Source organism: Geospiza fortis, unplaced genomic scaffold (genome assembly GCF_000277835.1).
Source record: "Geospiza fortis unplaced genomic scaffold, GeoFor_1.0 scaffold231, whole genome shotgun sequence".
Taxonomy (NCBI): domain Eukaryota; kingdom Metazoa; phylum Chordata; class Aves; order Passeriformes; family Thraupidae; genus Geospiza; species Geospiza fortis.
Genome location: NW_005054351.1, coordinates 306,939 through 324,010, shown reverse-complemented (window position 1 = coordinate 324,010; position 17,072 = coordinate 306,939). Strand labels below are relative to the sequence as shown.

Below are 17,072 nucleotides of genomic sequence, written 5' to 3'. Positions count from 1 at the left end.
AACTGCATACAAAGAAAAATGTGGCACATGAAGAGAATGACAATTTGGGTTTACCAAAGAAGTTAATCAAAGCTGTAATTATGGTCATTAATACCCTTTCCTGCTTCGGGGAAAAAAAAATTTGAACAGAGCTAGCAGAGATTGCAGTTATTATCAGTCCTGCTCCCGTTGCTTAAGATTGCTTTCTTCAAATATCCCTCCATGATATTTGTTCTGAACAGACTGGAGCTGTCATTTTCCTATGACTAATTGCCTAAGAACCACACTTTTACCATATAGTTACCTTCACTCGACACGACAGAAATTCTGTCTTTGCAAGTATTGGACCAAACCTTCTGAAAAATTAACTACATCATTATAAGTATTAATTTATGTCACTTCTAGTTTTCCAGATAACATAGGCATTTAATGTCAGCCTTACAAAAGGGTATATAAGAAAAGGACAAAGCAGAGCAAGAATTAGATACCTCATGTAAAACCTTCAAATATTTGCTATAGCTAGTCTTGTGCTGCCATTTTGATACTTATATCCATTAATATGCAGCTACTCTCTTTTACAGTCACTGCAAACTAAGAGCAGTCATTTCCTTTAAAGCCTATTCTACTAGCTTTGTGTCCTAAAATACAAACTCATCATTGTTTTGTGTGTAATTGGTTAAATCAAATAATATATTTGATTTTCTAAGATTTGAAAGTAGAAGTGGTATCTATGAATGGTGCCACAAGGAAATACTTTTTGATTTTTACTGTTCTCTTGTGCACAGAAGTCTTTATATTATTCATGAGAACAGCTTTGGGCAAGAAAAACATCACTTCTTGTGTTTTTTCTTCTGTGGAGAACTTGCCTGATAAAATTATCATATTGAGTAGATAAACACCCCAAACAACAAAGCACTAATAACCTCTCTGCTGGATATGTGTGGATGGTGTCAGGGAGCACTACTGGAAGAGATAAAAAGGGGTTGATTCAGTGCCTTCTGACAAAGACAACATTTGATGAAAGGGAACTCATTAAATTTTCAAAGTAGACGGGTTTCTGTTGGTCTTTGCCTTATCCCAGGACCATTTATCCAGCCTTACTGTGGTTTACTAAGTATGTTTCTTCTGCCAGCTAATGTAATTAGACTAATAGTTCAGTTGGTAGCAGTCTGCCTGGAGGCAGAGGAAAGACTGACACATGAGAGCCAACATAGATGGCTCGTGTTGCACAAAATAATTGTTTTATTAAAAAGTAAGAAAAAGCAACCAAAAACATGTAAATTATACCAAGAACTGTGATGACAATGAGTTATTTAGAAATAGTGGTCTGTATTGTCTGTGAAACCCTCTGTAAACATCATTCAATGTTTTTGACTGTAATGATGACACGGGGTGTTTCATAAACTCTGTTTCAGTCTTAGCCCTGAAGCGACCTGTGGGAGTGGGAGAGGGGAAGGAACAGAGGGCATGCAGGCGGTAGTAAAATAATTTATTTCAGAATATGGATCCTGTTGGAGATTTAAGAACAAGTTAAATAGATGGTCATAGTAACTGCAGCTGTGAATAGTAAAAGAGTCTTTTCCAGAGACTCTGAAAATTGCAAAAGGTTTTCTTTTCCCTGGCACTCAACAGGATGCTACTTTTATAGCAAGAATGCTCTTTTCAATTTACAAAATATGTTATCAACCGTATGTGATCAGCTGGGGAAAGAATTCCTTGTAAAAACATTGGACTGAAGAAGACTAATAAAAATCTAAATGGGATACCAGGAAAATCAAAACAATTATTTACTCCAAAGATTAAGGAATGGCAATAATACTACCATCTCCTATACTGTTGTCTCCTCAATTCCTTGTGAAATCTGTTCTTTCAAATGTGGGCATTTGATATCTCAGCTACTTAAGGAAGAGCAGGTGTTTTGTAACAAAAGTCATTGCTGATCAGTCCCTGGAACACTTCCCCTACAGGCTCTATTTCCAATGCACTACAAGACAGATGTCTGAAAGAATGTCTCCTCCCTGCTCTCCCTGCCTTCTCTCCACTGAGAAAAGTTATGTAATTGTGATGCTGGTACCGCAAGGGACAATTCCTTTGTTAGACACAACTTCAGTTATTGCCAAAATCAGATTTACTAGTTCATTGCTTTCCTGTAAAGGAAGTGAGCTGCTGTAAAGGGAATAGCTTTAATTATTCCTGGATTCAAGACAGGGGAATGCCATCAGGTATTACACTTAAAAGAACAGTCAGAAGTCAGACCTTTTAGAAATTCTGAGTTATATTCCAGTTATTTTAATTTACTTCTAGGCATTCTATGACTAAATCTGTTTTGAAACTTAACGTTTAGATGGAGGTTTTGAAGAGGACATTCAACTTGCTTAAAATACAAAAAAAAAATCAACTACCTGCTTAAAATGGAGAGCAATCCTTTCCAATCTGCAGTGCAGTTCACTCATACTTTCCTTGTTCCATTTGATTAATGAAAGCATTGTATTTTCTCCTCTTCTGCTGGTGATTAATACTTCTCCATGTTACTTTGTTTTTGGTGGCATATTGCTGGGGAGAGATTCCACTGTAAATTGTTTTTGATATCAAGTTTTAAATAGGCTTTGCCAACCTACTTATTTTGTGAAAAATACTTCTCAGTTTGCAGCAGTGTATAGCCTAGACTGTGCCTTCTCTGTCTCTGTCAAAGAGAAGGGGAGTTTAGGAGAGGCCCTTTCAAAGCTCACTTCCATCACTACAGTTGACAGTGCAAAGTTAAAGAGAACAGCTTCTCTGCTGCTTCCTTCCCCATGTCTGCATGGTAGGTGTGTGGGGCAGCAGGAGTAGCAGTCAGCAACTAAATCATAGTTACTTACTGACCTTGGTAAGAGCAATATCTTCTCCTGGGTACATGGTGTGACTTAAAGCTCTAATGAGTTTTCGGGTAGGAAGGTAATACTTTGAAGCCATTGCTGTTAGTGACACAGAGAAAAGTTGCTCCCTTAATTCTCCTTGGGGAAATACTGTCTCCAGTATTGACTGGATATAACTCATGCCACCTGGACCTTGGAACAGATGCAGGCCCTATTTTTAAACATTATTTTGGACTTCTGTCAGTGCTAGTGATTCACACAGTGCCAAGGATGTTCCTGGACACAGGAATGCAATCATCCCATCATCCCTTCCCACTGCTGTAGCTGTCTCTGGATGACTTCTGGATGAAGCTGAAGCACCCAGATATCCCTGGGCAGTCTGGCATTCACTACAAGCCAAGGAGCAACAGAGGCAGTTCATGTGCAGCTGACCTGCTTTGGAGGAACAGAGAGGATGATAATACAGATGGGGACTGCTGTGCACGTGTTGGCCTCCAGAAAGAGACATTCAAGGCAAATTCATTTTACTGTAGGATGTATTGCAAAACCTTTTTTCCTTGTTGGGCTTTTAGCTTTTTCAGTTTTTTCAGTTCTTTGGTTTTTATTGGTAATAAATTCAACTGATGCTCAATTTCTACTCATGTACTAAGATTAGCTGCAAGTATATTTTTTACTATGTTTACTTTTGCTTAAAAGTTGGGAAATGAATACTGAGGTGCATGCAGACGTAAACTGGTGGTAGTTTTTCAGCATAGCCTCAAGCATGCAAAAATCCTCTTTTCATTTGAGTGTGAGCTCCACCTCTTAGGCAAACACTTTGTTCTGATTTCAAATCAAATTTTCACTACAAAGTACCCATTAATTAAACTGTGAGAGTCACTTCAGCCAGTAGCTCCTTGCATGGGGACCCTTTCAGTCATAGCTGGTGAAAGTTGATCTTCTTCTGCCTGGCTGAGGAAAAATCTGTGCAATCATAAGGACAGCTCAGTGTCCAAACTCAGTCATCACCAAGTATCCCTTAAATGACCTGAAAAACAAATGGTTTCTCCTCATCATTTCCTTACCTTCCAGTCATATTTTTCTCAGCTACATTTTCCTAAGAACCCAAAACTCAGACATGGTGTGACATTTCTCTAACTTCTTCGCTTTCCACAGGCTTTTTACCCCTAGCTGTTGCTGTTGCTGCCAGCTCAATTAACCTCAACAGGAATATAGTTGTCCCTCTGTGGCTCAAGATTAATGAACTGTGCTTTAAACCAAGAGAACTGCTAGTAAAAATTAGGTATAATTTCATTAGAAAATTTTGTATTCCTAATTAATGAAGGAGGTCATCTGAGGACTTGACAGAATTGAGTTTAACCGGAGGAAAATATACACAGATCAAATATATGAAGTTTGCTACTTCCTTTTCATCATCACTCTCTCTGTGGGCACCTTTTGTCACCAAACATCCTGTTTTCTGTCTCCCTGCCATCAAATCACTGCCAAGGCATCTTGATGGGACGCATGGACTAGAGGCAGCAGTAAAATGAAGTCATTTGTTGTGTAGCCAGTTGTTTCTTCATCTTGTTTCTGAGTGATGAACACTGTGTATAATATGATTTATTTAAGTGTTAAAAAGCAGGGGCTGTCAAAATACTGAAGTCATTGCTTCTCTGCTTACAATCCAAGAAAATTCCTGGTATTTGTCTTTCATGCTCGTTCTGGGAAATTTTGTAGTCCTTCAGTTTCTCAGTAATGCTTGCTTGGTACATTTGAGCAAAAGCTTGGGCAATACCTTAGACATGTTCAGACTCCCTTTCTGGATATTAAAAATAATTTTGATAGACATCTAGACAAAGAAAGTTAACAAGGAACTTGACCAAGAAAGTACTGACAAGCCAGGATAGTGACAAGGAAAGGGAGACAAAAGAGGTGAAGAGCTGTTTAAAAAACAGACTTAAAAAAAAAAGTTCAAAAAAGACAGCTCATCAAAAATTTTCAAATACTCTTCCTGCTTTGTCATAGTCAGCTTTGTTTATTACTTCAAAGCTCTTGATCCTTCCATTATGGCATAATAATTAGTATCCATCCTGTAGAAGATCAGGTGAACACCATGGTTTCTAGTATTTCATATTGTGCCATTGAAGGTGGCCATAAAGTGATGAATTGCACAGTTGTCAATAAGATACTTAGGTCTTTTATGCCAAAAAATCCTGTAATGTTTGCTGTTTATGTCTCTAAATCATGATGTAATAATTTTTGCTTTCAGAAAATTTAAATGGGTCCTTCTAAGTTCTAAAAATATATTTCTATCTCTCCAAGTAAAGATATCAAATCTGGGAAGGATATATCTATAATAAATAGATTGAATCCAGGTTTTGAATGTAAAACTATGTCTAATGACTGAAATTTTGATAATACGATACCAAAAGAATTTTTTGTACAATATATTGTAGAGGGCCAGATATCCACTGACCACAAAATATGCAAGTTTGTATTCTGCGCATATAAAGGATAAGAAGTTGATACATTTGAGTCAAAATTCTTCACAGTGTTTTGTTTAAGTGCTGGAGCCAGTGATATGCTAGCACATATGCTTATGTTTCAGCATAGGAGAACAGAAAATCAGCTAAGCACAGAAATATCTGTCAGCCATAATTTTTTTGGAGGTGGTGCTTTGGTTTTGGTGTACTCCACTATTCTATTTATAGATTCTAAAGAAATTAAGTCTTATCTTCAAATGTAATTACCACAGAAGTAGTGGAAAATGGAATTTTCAAAGAAGCCCAAGGAAACTGAGGACACAGTTCTTTGTAGTCAGGAAAATAACATACTGAGTCCCAGTCCCAGCCTTGAACGTGCCAGTATCAAGGGTCTGTATGGGAGCATTGACACGGGTTTGTTATAAGCTATACAGCCAGTTGATGATGTTCCTGCAAGACTAAGTGGTCTCATATAGTGAAATATTTCATATCAAGTTGTGTTTGTTATGAGAAAGAATGTGTTTTCTACCTTCTGCAGAGGCACAGTTGTTGGGGTTTTTTGGGTATTTTTGTTGTGTATTTTTTTTTCCCTGAACAATGTTATGGGCAAAATGCTCAATCCTTTTATGTCAAAGGCAAAGTTTGATTTAAATGAGACCAGAATGCATGGGTATGTGCTAAATCAGATATTTTTAAATGTGTGCCACTTGAGATTGGGGAAGAAAAAACACGCTCATAAATATTTGTGATTTGTTTGAAGTCAGAGTACGTTTCTCTCTCTGTGGGTCTATTTATGGCTTCAGGATATGAAATTCTTAGGCTTAGTGGCAGGAACTGATGAGTGAAACTTTCACATACTCAAGAAAAACATGAGTTGTAATTTTCTGTTTCTTCAGACTAAAGAAAATCCATGAGTCTTGTAGCTGGGATATAAAATTAATCCTGCTTACTTAGGAGAACCTTAATCACAATACAGTTTTCCATTTGAACCATGGTATCTGCAGTACTCAAAGAAGTCAGTTCTCACAGAATATTTTTTCATCTGTCTTTGTCTCTTGTTAAAACAGACCTTTGATTTTGCCAGTGACTAAGATTAGATTGTAATGTAATATTTTTATATTTTTAGTTTTTATTCTGTTGCTATATTAAGACCAGAATCACAAATGGATTCTTTTGAATCCTGAAGTGTTCCCTTTTTTTTTTTTTTTGCTACTGGAGTCCGGTTCCATACAATATCAGCAATCAACTTCTATACCAAAGCCAAGCAGTGACAGTTGCAATCATGAATATTTGCTATGGGCCACTGTTATGAAAATAGCACAGTGCCGCAAGCCTGCGTCACCAGAAACAAATCTTCCCTTTGACTGTGGCTGAATTTCCAGCTCAATTTTAGAACATTTATAATTGAAATAGCTCTTAAAGCACTGTCATAATATAGTGTTAAGAATTGCTGATTCAGTCTACAAGGCTTGAACTCAAATGCCTTCCTACTTCTTTTTGGTGTTGTTTTTCCTTGTTTGTTTGTTTTTTAATCCCTTATACCTTTAATGCTCTGCCCTGTATTTAGGACGCTGAACTCCAGACAGTCAGCAACACTGTAAAATATTCAAAGGGACCCACTCAGGTTAGATTAGAGGTTCTTGTGAGAAAAGGAATTGAATTGCCTCTTTGTAAGCTTACTTGACAGCTTTTAGAATTTTTATACTTAATCTCTGCTGAAAATTCTAAAGTTTATATGAGAATGAGCAGCTTTGCATCTTTAAATGTGTCGTACTTTTACATGGTGAACTTCAATGGCTTTCTATTTATGTTTTAATGTCATTAATGTATTTGCATTAGTAGAATATCAAGTGTATTCACATAAGGCACCTCTTAAAATGCAGAATAAATGCACTGAACTTTGATTTTTTTCTCCTGATGACCTTTATATACTATGCTGCTTTTATTTGTGCATCTCAAAATACCCTCAAAATATTCAAAACAGCTAGCATAATTGATTGTATTTTCTTTTAGCTTTTAAATAATTACATAGTGAAATATTAGATCAGCACAGATACAGAAGGTCAGATACTTGAAACAGAATAAAATCTGCTGTTATTTCAGCTGTTATTGTTTTATTTCATTCATTGTTTCAGATTTTCCTAAGGAAAGAAATTATCATCTATATTTTGCACAGGGCTAAGTACTGACCCTTATACTGCAAAGCTGGCAGTGGTGATTGATGTACATTTCTAATTTCCTGCAAGATTAGAATGAGCACCAACTTTGCCATCAATCCTGAGAGAATGTTAATGTCCCTTTCCCCTGCCTGGGCTATCTGCCCCTTGCCTTCCATGTCACCAAGAGAGTACATTGGCTAAGCCTACTACTGTACAGTAGGACCAGGATGCAGAAACTGATGTTTTAAAAGCACTGTTAAACTGATGTTTAAAAGCTTATAAAGCAATGGAGTTTGGATTTGGATTAGGCTTTTGAGGAAAATAATTTCGCTGCAGCAATTTTTGACTGAAGGAAAGCAGACATTCAATGGATTCTTTGGAATGGGAAAGGAGTGACTAGTTATCTCTACAGTTTTGTGGACAGATCATCAAGGGCTTTATTTTTTCATCAGTTTCCAAACAAAATGCTTAATATTTCGATTTTTTTTCTTTTTAAACCTTATTTTAATAAAAAATCATAAATAAGAAGAGATTATTCAGCAATGTAACCTCATTCCTTCTGCACTGATATTTGACATCCCCAGTACCTTCAGGTTATGACAACTTGCAGACACTCTTTCAGGGAAAAAAAAACCTGTGATTTGACCTTGAGTGGGACTTTATCTTTTGCTACATGTTTTAATGCCTGTCAATACCTAGAACATTCACATGAAAATCTGCTTTCTTGGATTTATGAATGATTATTTTTAAAAACCCTCTGTGAGAGTATGTAGAAACATGACAAAATATACCATGTATAAAACTTAATAGAGCTTAAAGGGTTGTATTCCCACTGACTGAAAGGGAATCATATTTGTGTAGATATTTGTTCAGCCAGCTTCAAGTCCCCCAGTAGGAAATATTTCTGGATCTGCATAGGTAAGTTATTCCCAGGCTTCATAAACTTTAATATTAGAAAGAATTTCCTCACATCTAATCTAAGTCTCTCTTGGTGTAATCCAATAGTCCTTGTTCTACTAGGAGGGATGAGGGAGAAGAGTGTATTCTCTTATTTTTAGCTACCTTCTGCAGATATGAAAAACACTGTCAGTGCTTGTCCTTTTTCTTCCATATTCACAGTTCGCGTTTTCTAAACTTCTAATTTATTTTGGCTCCCCCCATCACAAACCCTCTCTTGTTGCTTTGCGTTTGTATTGCTTCTGAATTAATAGCAAAGCAAGAAATTTTGGGGGTTTTTTTGACATTGACGTCCCCAGGCTGGACACAGGGCCTTCAGAGCTGATCAGAGGAGGAAAAAAATACCTCCTAAACCTTTTGCTTTGCAATTTCAGTGTGGTGGGGACCTGGTTTATAGCACAATGATAGAAGAGATCTGTGTTCATCATGTCTGTTACTGAAAGATTTTTCTGAAAACCAAGCAAATAAACAAAGAAAACAATCAAAATGAAATATACAGTAAAACTTCCCCAAATGCAGTACTGGGGTTGTTGTTCATAATTCTGTTTTAATAGATCAGATTAACCCTACTGAGTGTGGATTCCCGCAATTGTCTTTACTGAAAAGCATCTAATTTTCTAAACTGTTTCTTCAATGCATTAAAATTGTTTTGAATCCGGTTTCTCAGTGTGTTTGCCCTGCTTCCAATTTGATATTGCCTTCTAAGCTATTAGGAATGTTCTCCATTAACAAACTTTGGAACAGAATTAGTCTGCAACTCACCACTGTGGTATCAGTTAGTTGTGTCCCTTCTGCATCAGAGCACGTACTTAGCTCTCTAAGTGAAAGAATTGCTATTTTGTCCATTCTGATGGGGGGCAGTAAATAAAGCATAGTACAGGTAGAGCATCACTAACACCAAGTGATGTATGAAACCAAAGTGAGCCAGGCTGGAAAGTACCCAAATCCAGGCATATTTCAGCAAAGTAACTAAGAATTTTTTTTTAAATATTTTTTAATATGATAAAATACAGTGCTGCAAAGGGAGAATAGCTCCTGTCCTTTGTCTCCTTCTCATGTCCCCAACCCACCATCTTCACTGCCTTCACTGCTGCATTTCACTGTCCTCTACCCTGCTAAGTACTTAACCACATGACACTGCCATATCCAAATATCATGTATCAATGATTCAAACTAAAATATCATTGTGTATTTTCTCTCTCTTTCATTTGATAACTATGGGAAAAGCACAAGTTCTTAGCTGCAAGAAATAAGTTTCCAGATTTAGGTATATGTCTTGCTTGTAGTCTTTGCAACTGATAAGCAGAATGAAAATCTTATTAGTGTTTTTTTAGGTCTCAGATAGGGAATGCTATATATATATTTAGTTACTGTTATTTGTATGTATCATTATTATGTAATAATGGATAACAATGTACTGTGTACTTATAATTACCTTTGTTCTTTTAGTGTTGGTGTTGGGAAAAATCAAGTGAAATATCAATTTCTTCTCTTTTTTTACCAGATGTAAAGGCCAATTTATTAATTTTAATTTTATTAGTACAAGATGTTAAAAGTTTAGCTTGGCTACCCAATCAGCATAATCATTATGTGTTACTAAGGCTGTTTATGCATCTGAAGTTGTGTGTATAAATTTTAACTGCCTGTTGTGCTGGTCATTTTCATGACCTCTTTTATTGCATTTTTCTTCTGTTGTACAGTACATTCTTAATGACCTTTTTGTTCAGTTTATGAGTTCTGTGTGGGCAGACTGCAGGAGACAACACATGGTTTTCTAATACATGGGAGTACTGTATTTTGTAACCACACGAAATACAAAGGAAAGGGTCAGGTTTAGTTCATTACCGTTAGTCAAACTATCACCAGAACAATCTGCCTCTCTGTGCCATCACAGCATTGGGACATCAACAAGCAAACACCAAAGGTCACACGATTTTTTTCTGTTTGTTTTCATTTCTTTCCATCTCCTCTCTTTGCCCACAGACGCTAACACAGGGACACCAGCAATATCAACGACGACAACCGTGGAAATCCGGAAGAGCAGTGTTATGACAACTGAGATCACCTCTAAAGTGGAGAAAATCCCCACAACAGCCACGAGCAGCAGCACTTGCCCTTCCGTGGAGACTGAGGAAGAAAAAGCAAAAAGACTGCTGTACTGTTCACTATGCAAAGTTGCTGTCAACTCTGCCTCACAGCTGGAGGCGCACAACAGTGGTGAGATGGAGCAGTGCTTGCTTGCTTCCTTTTTTTTTCCTTCTGTCTCAAGAGTGCTGCAATTATCTTCCCCTGAATAGATTAGATCTCTTGCAGCAGGGGACAAAGAGGTGGCAGAAAACTGGCAATTACATGGAATTCATTAACTATTAAAGTATAAAAATGACAGGCAAAGAGGCTTTCAAAAAAGAGAAAGAAAGGAATTTATTGCAAGTTGCAGATTTTCTTATGCTTTAGCCTTTGCAGCTTCAAAACCTTATTGAGCTAAATGACAGCTCTACTTCATTACCTTTGGTACTCAGAGTTTGCATAGTTTTGCTTGTGCCAACTGGCAAACTGAGGATGAATGCCATCAGCTTTGTTTGAAATTTAACAAATTAAGGCTGAAAGAGGGAGCATCAGTCAGGCAGAGTTCAATGATGGGAGTTAGAGTTCTTAGCTCCATGTTGTCTGTTAATAAATAACTTGTTAAAATTATGTATATTTTCCCTTTGTTTTCATAAACTGATGGCAGCTGCTGCATGAGGGTTGAATGGGTAATTGCCTTTCTCCATCTTTCACAGTTTTTTAACTTTTTCTTGTCATTAGAGCTAGTAGCATCGTTAGTTCTGATAGTAAACAGCCACCATTCACAGTCACTAATTTAAGCATGTTATTGATTGGCTCAGTGGTGGGTGGGGTTAAAAGATCTAGGGGTTTGATATGGTGGCAGTGACCACCTATAGCCATCTTAAAGTTCCTGATCTCGGATGTCAGGGGCTACCTCTAATCAAGGGTAAGTAGAGTTCAGAGATGAAAAGAGAACCTTAGGTTTGAAATTTAGAGACAGTGATAAAATACCTAGAGCAAAATGATCAAAGGCTTTATGATGCACTTTAAAAAGAAATAACTTTGGCATATATATGGAACTCAAATTAGAATGGAAATTTTGACTTCTTGGCATTCATGAGAAACAAAATTCCATCAGTTTTGAATGCTGTTTACTATATGCCAGATCTTCAACTGGTGAAAGTTCAACTTCAAGCTGTATCCCTTTAAAGTATTTAACTTCATATAGACTCTAAATAGTCTGATCAGCACGAGAGCCAAAACACTATTCTGAATATTTGAACACAACCTTCCAAGTTTCTGCTGCCTGTGCTGATAAACTGTGTGTGTGCTCACATACATGCTTTTTTTTTTTTTTAGAAGTCTGTGGATGCATACAGCAATTAGCACTGGAGTAGTGGTTCTGTATGCAGTAGTTGGTCCATTATCATCACAGACTACCTGTGTGGGAGTCAACAGTGTAAGCAACTGTTCAGTCTGAATAAAGGCACAGCAACAGAACACCAGTGTTCTCTATGCAACATTTATTTACAATTAAAAAAAAAAAAAAGGCAATTGTATTCTTCTTTCATATATGTTTCTCACATGTTTTGGTTTCTGTCCGAGACATTAATGATCCATAGGTTGCTTCCAGGAATCTCTGCTCCTTTCTGGTTTGGAGAGTAATTAGTTAATTACAGATTTAATTGTAAGCTACCTAGACATACTGTTTATCAATCTGTTCAGGAGGACTATAAATCAAAGCCAACTACATCTTTAATAGCTAAATTACTTTTCTTTTGCAACTACAATTCAGGTCTTATTAGCTGCAGGAGTTAATGAAAAAAGTCACACACATTTAACTTCACATCAGGGTACCTGATTGTGCTGCTACTTTCTGGTCTGGCTGCTTTGTTCCAGCTCATTACTTATAGGTATGTAATTTAGTAAATAAATACCAGCTGTGAAATACTGTAACATTAGTATGAGTGTGATACAGACCAAGACAGTCCGATTCCAAGGATAGTACATGGCACCAAGCTGAGGCTCATATGGTTTTATTAAAAAAAAGATAAAACAATGGATGTAACCCAATTGCCAAAGTTGTTTCTGTTTCCCATTTCTGTTGTCTCCAGGGACTAAGCACAAAACTATGCTGGAAGCTCGGAATGGAAGTGGAACCATAAAAGCCTTTCCCCGGGCAGGCGTAAAAGGCAAAGGACCTGTGAATAAAGGAAACACAGGCCTTCAGAACAAAACATTTCACTGTGAAATATGTGATGTACACGTAAACTCCGAGACACAACTGAAACAGGTACCCAGGCCAGCTTGTGGAGTGAAAATCTTTAGCTGTTATTTGTTTTCATGGTGGTAAAGTACCAACACAGTCAGCATATGTCAATATAACAATTTGTGTCCAAATGGAACTCACAGTTTTGTCTCTTGCACTTGGCTGCCATGCTGTATGTTTTGTTTTGATTATGATTTTCCCATGCATGGAATATGTCTTCTCAAAAGCTCTCAATTATACACCTTTGGTAAAGAGTTATAGAAAGTGTAACACATTACAACTGTCTTTAGACTGCTAGAATTGTCCTGAGCTAAACTCTGCCATTTCATGTACTGCATGATATTTGCCTTGACAAAGATGTGAAGGTGGATGCAACCAATGCTTTCACAGAATACCAAGTAACCCACTTAGAAATGTGGGATGGAGAGGATTTCTAATATTTTATCAATGTTTCACTCTAACTGAGAAGCATGACTTCTAAATTGCAATTACTCTAAGTTATGTTCAGTCATTTTTCAGATGATCAAAGCTTTCTGAAAAACACTTAGTTTAATTCCATATACCTATTGTAATTAAATACTTGTAAAGAAACTTTGCAAGAATGAAGATTAATTCAGTAATGGACAATAGCAATACCCATTCTTCTGGTCTCAGAACAAGAAGTCCAGTTCTATGTATTTTTATTGTGGTAATTCTCTTGAAAATGAAAATCAAAGTAAAAAAAAGAATTCTGAAAAATGTCCCTTACTTCTAATACTGCAAGAAAATCTGTGTAGAAAGATACTTCAAAAATGTCACAGAACTTATGAAAAAGAAAATGGCTTTTGTGCATTTTTTTCACTCTCTTAGTTTGATATGTGACCATCTCAGAAGGATCTCCAGGCAGCTTAGGGATTTGAACAATTTTCTGACCTTATATTCTTCCCCAAATAGGGGATGCTTTACTACTTAATATTCCTCAAAAACTTTCTATCAGCAGTGGATTGAATTTGATGGGTGATTTATAGAGTTAGGGAGGAGTTTTTCAAAGGCTTTAACCCTGCTGAAATTAGAAAAGATGGGAAAATATTTAACTGTAGTGGAAGCAGAGCTGAACTTAGGACTGATGAAAATCACAGCCCCAATATTTGGTGCACAAAGGATCCTTCAAACTTCAAAAGAGCCTATTCCTTTTCATTATTGAATTTGCCAAAGTGATGCTGCTGTAGAGCAAAAGCCTTTTGTATTGGAGCATTAATCTTGTGTAAAGCAGAATCTGAAGTGATCTGTTGTGTAACTATCAACTATCACCCTTTGTTTTCTTTCCCCCCCTTTCCTCCCCGATATATTTTAACAGCACATAAGCAGTAGAAGGCACAAAGACAGAGCTGCTGGGAAGCCACCCAAACCTAAATACAGCCCTTACAATAAACTCCAAAAGGGAACACATCCGCTAGGGGTAAGCCAATCACTCTTTTTTATTTGACTTTTATTTCAATCCTGATGAGTAGGATTTTTAGAAAACGTAGGTGGGAAAATGCTTAGAAGTAGAGTAATAGTGTAAGTCATTGGAGTATCAAGTACATGAAGGAGCCACTGGAAGCCCACAAGGGATTTTTTAATATACTTTAAGGCATGTTTACTACAGTCTGTGGACCCTTGCTTTTGTAGCTACTCAATAACCTCAGGAAAAAAGCTTGTTGCAAAGGTCACTAGAGAGCAAGAGACTGAAAAAACCTCCAGATGTCAAACAGGATCTTTCCAGTTTTCACTGAGGACAATAGTGATGAAATAACTAAATAAAACTCTATAAAATATAAACCATTCATTTCATCCTTATTTAGAGAGTTATTGAGATAAAAAGTGACACAATTAAAAAAACCTGCCTCTTCTTTCATTCAACTGTTTCAGAATGCTTCTGGTCACATTTTCAACTACCAAGATAAACTATCTGAAACACAATTCTTACTAGCTCCAAAAGCTGAATTTTTTAATTTTTTTAATAAAAAACTCTTTAGGATGCTGCCACTAGTTAAGAAGTAGCTTGCATTGTGGGTGGCATAGTGAAACATCTGACTTTTTTTTCTCAATCAGTTAAACTGCATGAATGAGTCCTGCAGTTTGGCCACAATAACCCCCTGCAGCACTATAGGCTGGGGACCATGTGGCTGGACAGTGCCCAGCAGTGTGCCCTGGTGGCCAAGAAGGCCAAGGACATCCTGGCCTGTGTGAGGAATAGCATGGCCAGCAGGAGCAGGGAAGTCATCCTTCCCCTGTACGAGATAATTGCACTGGGAGGCCACACCTTGAGTGCTGTGTCCAGCTCTGGCCGCTCATTTTGGGAAGGACATTGAGACGCTTGAGAGTATCCAGAGGAGGCAAAGAGGCTGGTGAGGGGTTTGGAACACAAACCCTGTGAGGAATGACTGAGGGAGCTGAGGATGTTTATCCTGGTGAAAAGGAGACTCAGAGGCGACCTTATCACTCTACAAATTCCTGAAAGGTGGCTGTAGTCAGTGGGGGTTGGTCTCTTCCACCAGGCAGCAAGTGACAGAACAAGGACACAGTCTCAAGCTGTGTCAAGGAAAATATAGGTTGGATATTAGGAGAAAGTTTTTCACAGAAAGAGTGATAAAGTACTGGAATGGCCTACCCAGGGAGGTAGTGGAGTCACCATCCCTGGATGTGTTTAAAAAAAGTCTGGATGTGGCACTTGATGCCATGGTTCAGTTGAGGCGTTAGGGTGTGGGTTGGACTCAATGATCTTGAAGGTCTCTTCCAACCTAGTGATTCTGTGAATTCTATGAATGTTATACCTGCTGCTTTGTAGCGTTTTCTAAATGGTTTTGGCAGAGGGAGGATGTTGATTCATTGTCCTCACAGAGATTAGCCCCTTATGGCTTGACCATCTCCTCTGATGCAGGCACAATATGGAGCTTTTTTTTTTTTCTGTGAAAACCCATTTCTCTTTACATTGAGTTAAAGCTCAAGGCAGTAGAAACTGTGTCCTTGTTGGAGCAGCCCTCATGAGTGACATATTCATGCAAGATTCAGTTGTAGAATAAAGCAGTGCCCCATTTTGGTAGATCCACTAATAGTGAAATAGCCCCATAGGGTTTCTCAGTAATCCACAAGAAAGATCAAGGTCTTCAATACAAACTATACTGAAAGGAATAGAAAATATGTAACAGGGTAAGTAGGATTTGGAATCAGGAAAGCCTTTCTGACAGGAATGTTATTCCTTTAGGAAATTATTTTTCAGGAGATGAAAACAACTATTACATTGTTGTTGTGGTTGTGTGCAGCTCTCTACCAATTTATATAATGGTGATTTCTGAGAACTCCAGCCAAGGTTCAAGACAAATAACAGCAGGGTGTCCTTTTCCTTCTCCCTCAATCCCAATTGTTCACAATATACAGGTCAGGCTAGAGGGCATCAAAAAGGCAAAGGGGATTTAAGAAGAAGAGAAAAAACTAGCAATAAATGAACAGATATATGTAGCAGAATTGTGGATTCTATAAGAAAGGAGAGACCAGTTCTCCATTTATTCTTTTTGGTTTTGAATATAAAAACTGCAGGAATTGTTGTCACTTAAAGTGCAGAACAGCACAGCAACAAGCCAACTAATTTCACCTTTAATTTAATGCTCTTTCTTTACTTTTCCTTTATTCCCTCTCCCTAGCTGAAACCAGGATGCTCCCCATTAATATTTCAAGTTATTTTTCCCTTAGTTTACTTAATTGGAAATGAAACTATTTGATTGTTTCATTGTTACCATTCTAAATAATGGCTACTTTACTCCTAATGTTGATCTGTGAGTAAATTAGAGGTTAGAAATGAACAGGCAAGGTACTGCATATGTTAAGTATTACTAGTTTGGCAGCTACCTTGAAATCAGAATCACGTTGACAAGTTAACTGAAAAGCTATCTAACTGGAAGTAATCTAGTAATTTAATTAGAAGTACCTGATTCCTCCAAGAATGGCAAGAAAGCCCTAGTCTTTTAATAGAAACAGCCATATGAGATCTTTGTTCTTCATTACACAAAATGTATGGACATCACCAAATTTGTCTACAGAAATTTAAAAAAGAACATGCTATATTTTCATGGCTTTGTTAGACCAAAAACCTACTTTTACCGTGTTTTCAATATCATTTGTACTTCTCTGTCTGTTCTAGATTTACATGCTTCAGAGATAGAAAATTCATAAATTCCCACACTGATATTTCAGAGTTTAAGAAGTCCTGTAGTGTTGGGACTTGCTTGATATTTCTTCAAGCTGCTGCTGTCCAGCATGTATAAAATACTGCACTGGAGAAAAAAGGGTTATCAAGCATTTGATAGTCCAAACTTTCTGCAAT

The 17,072-nt window shown here is 37.2% G+C and overlaps 1 protein-coding gene across 3 annotated transcripts in view; it reads left to right on the top strand.

Annotated features, from left to right (window-relative positions):
* Positions 1 to 17,072, top strand: part of ZNF385D (zinc finger protein 385D) — a 416,209-nt gene that overhangs the window by 393,031 nt on the left and 6,106 nt on the right. For all 3 annotated transcript variants that reach the window (XM_031058889.1, XM_031058888.1, XM_005423367.2), the window contains 3 exons: positions 10,399 to 10,632; positions 12,576 to 12,754; positions 14,067 to 14,168. In XM_031058889.1, the coding sequence (XP_030914749.1) occupies positions 10,399 to 10,632; positions 12,576 to 12,754; positions 14,067 to 14,168 (515 nt within the window). The remainder of the gene's footprint in view (positions 1 to 10,398; positions 10,633 to 12,575; positions 12,755 to 14,066; positions 14,169 to 17,072) is intronic.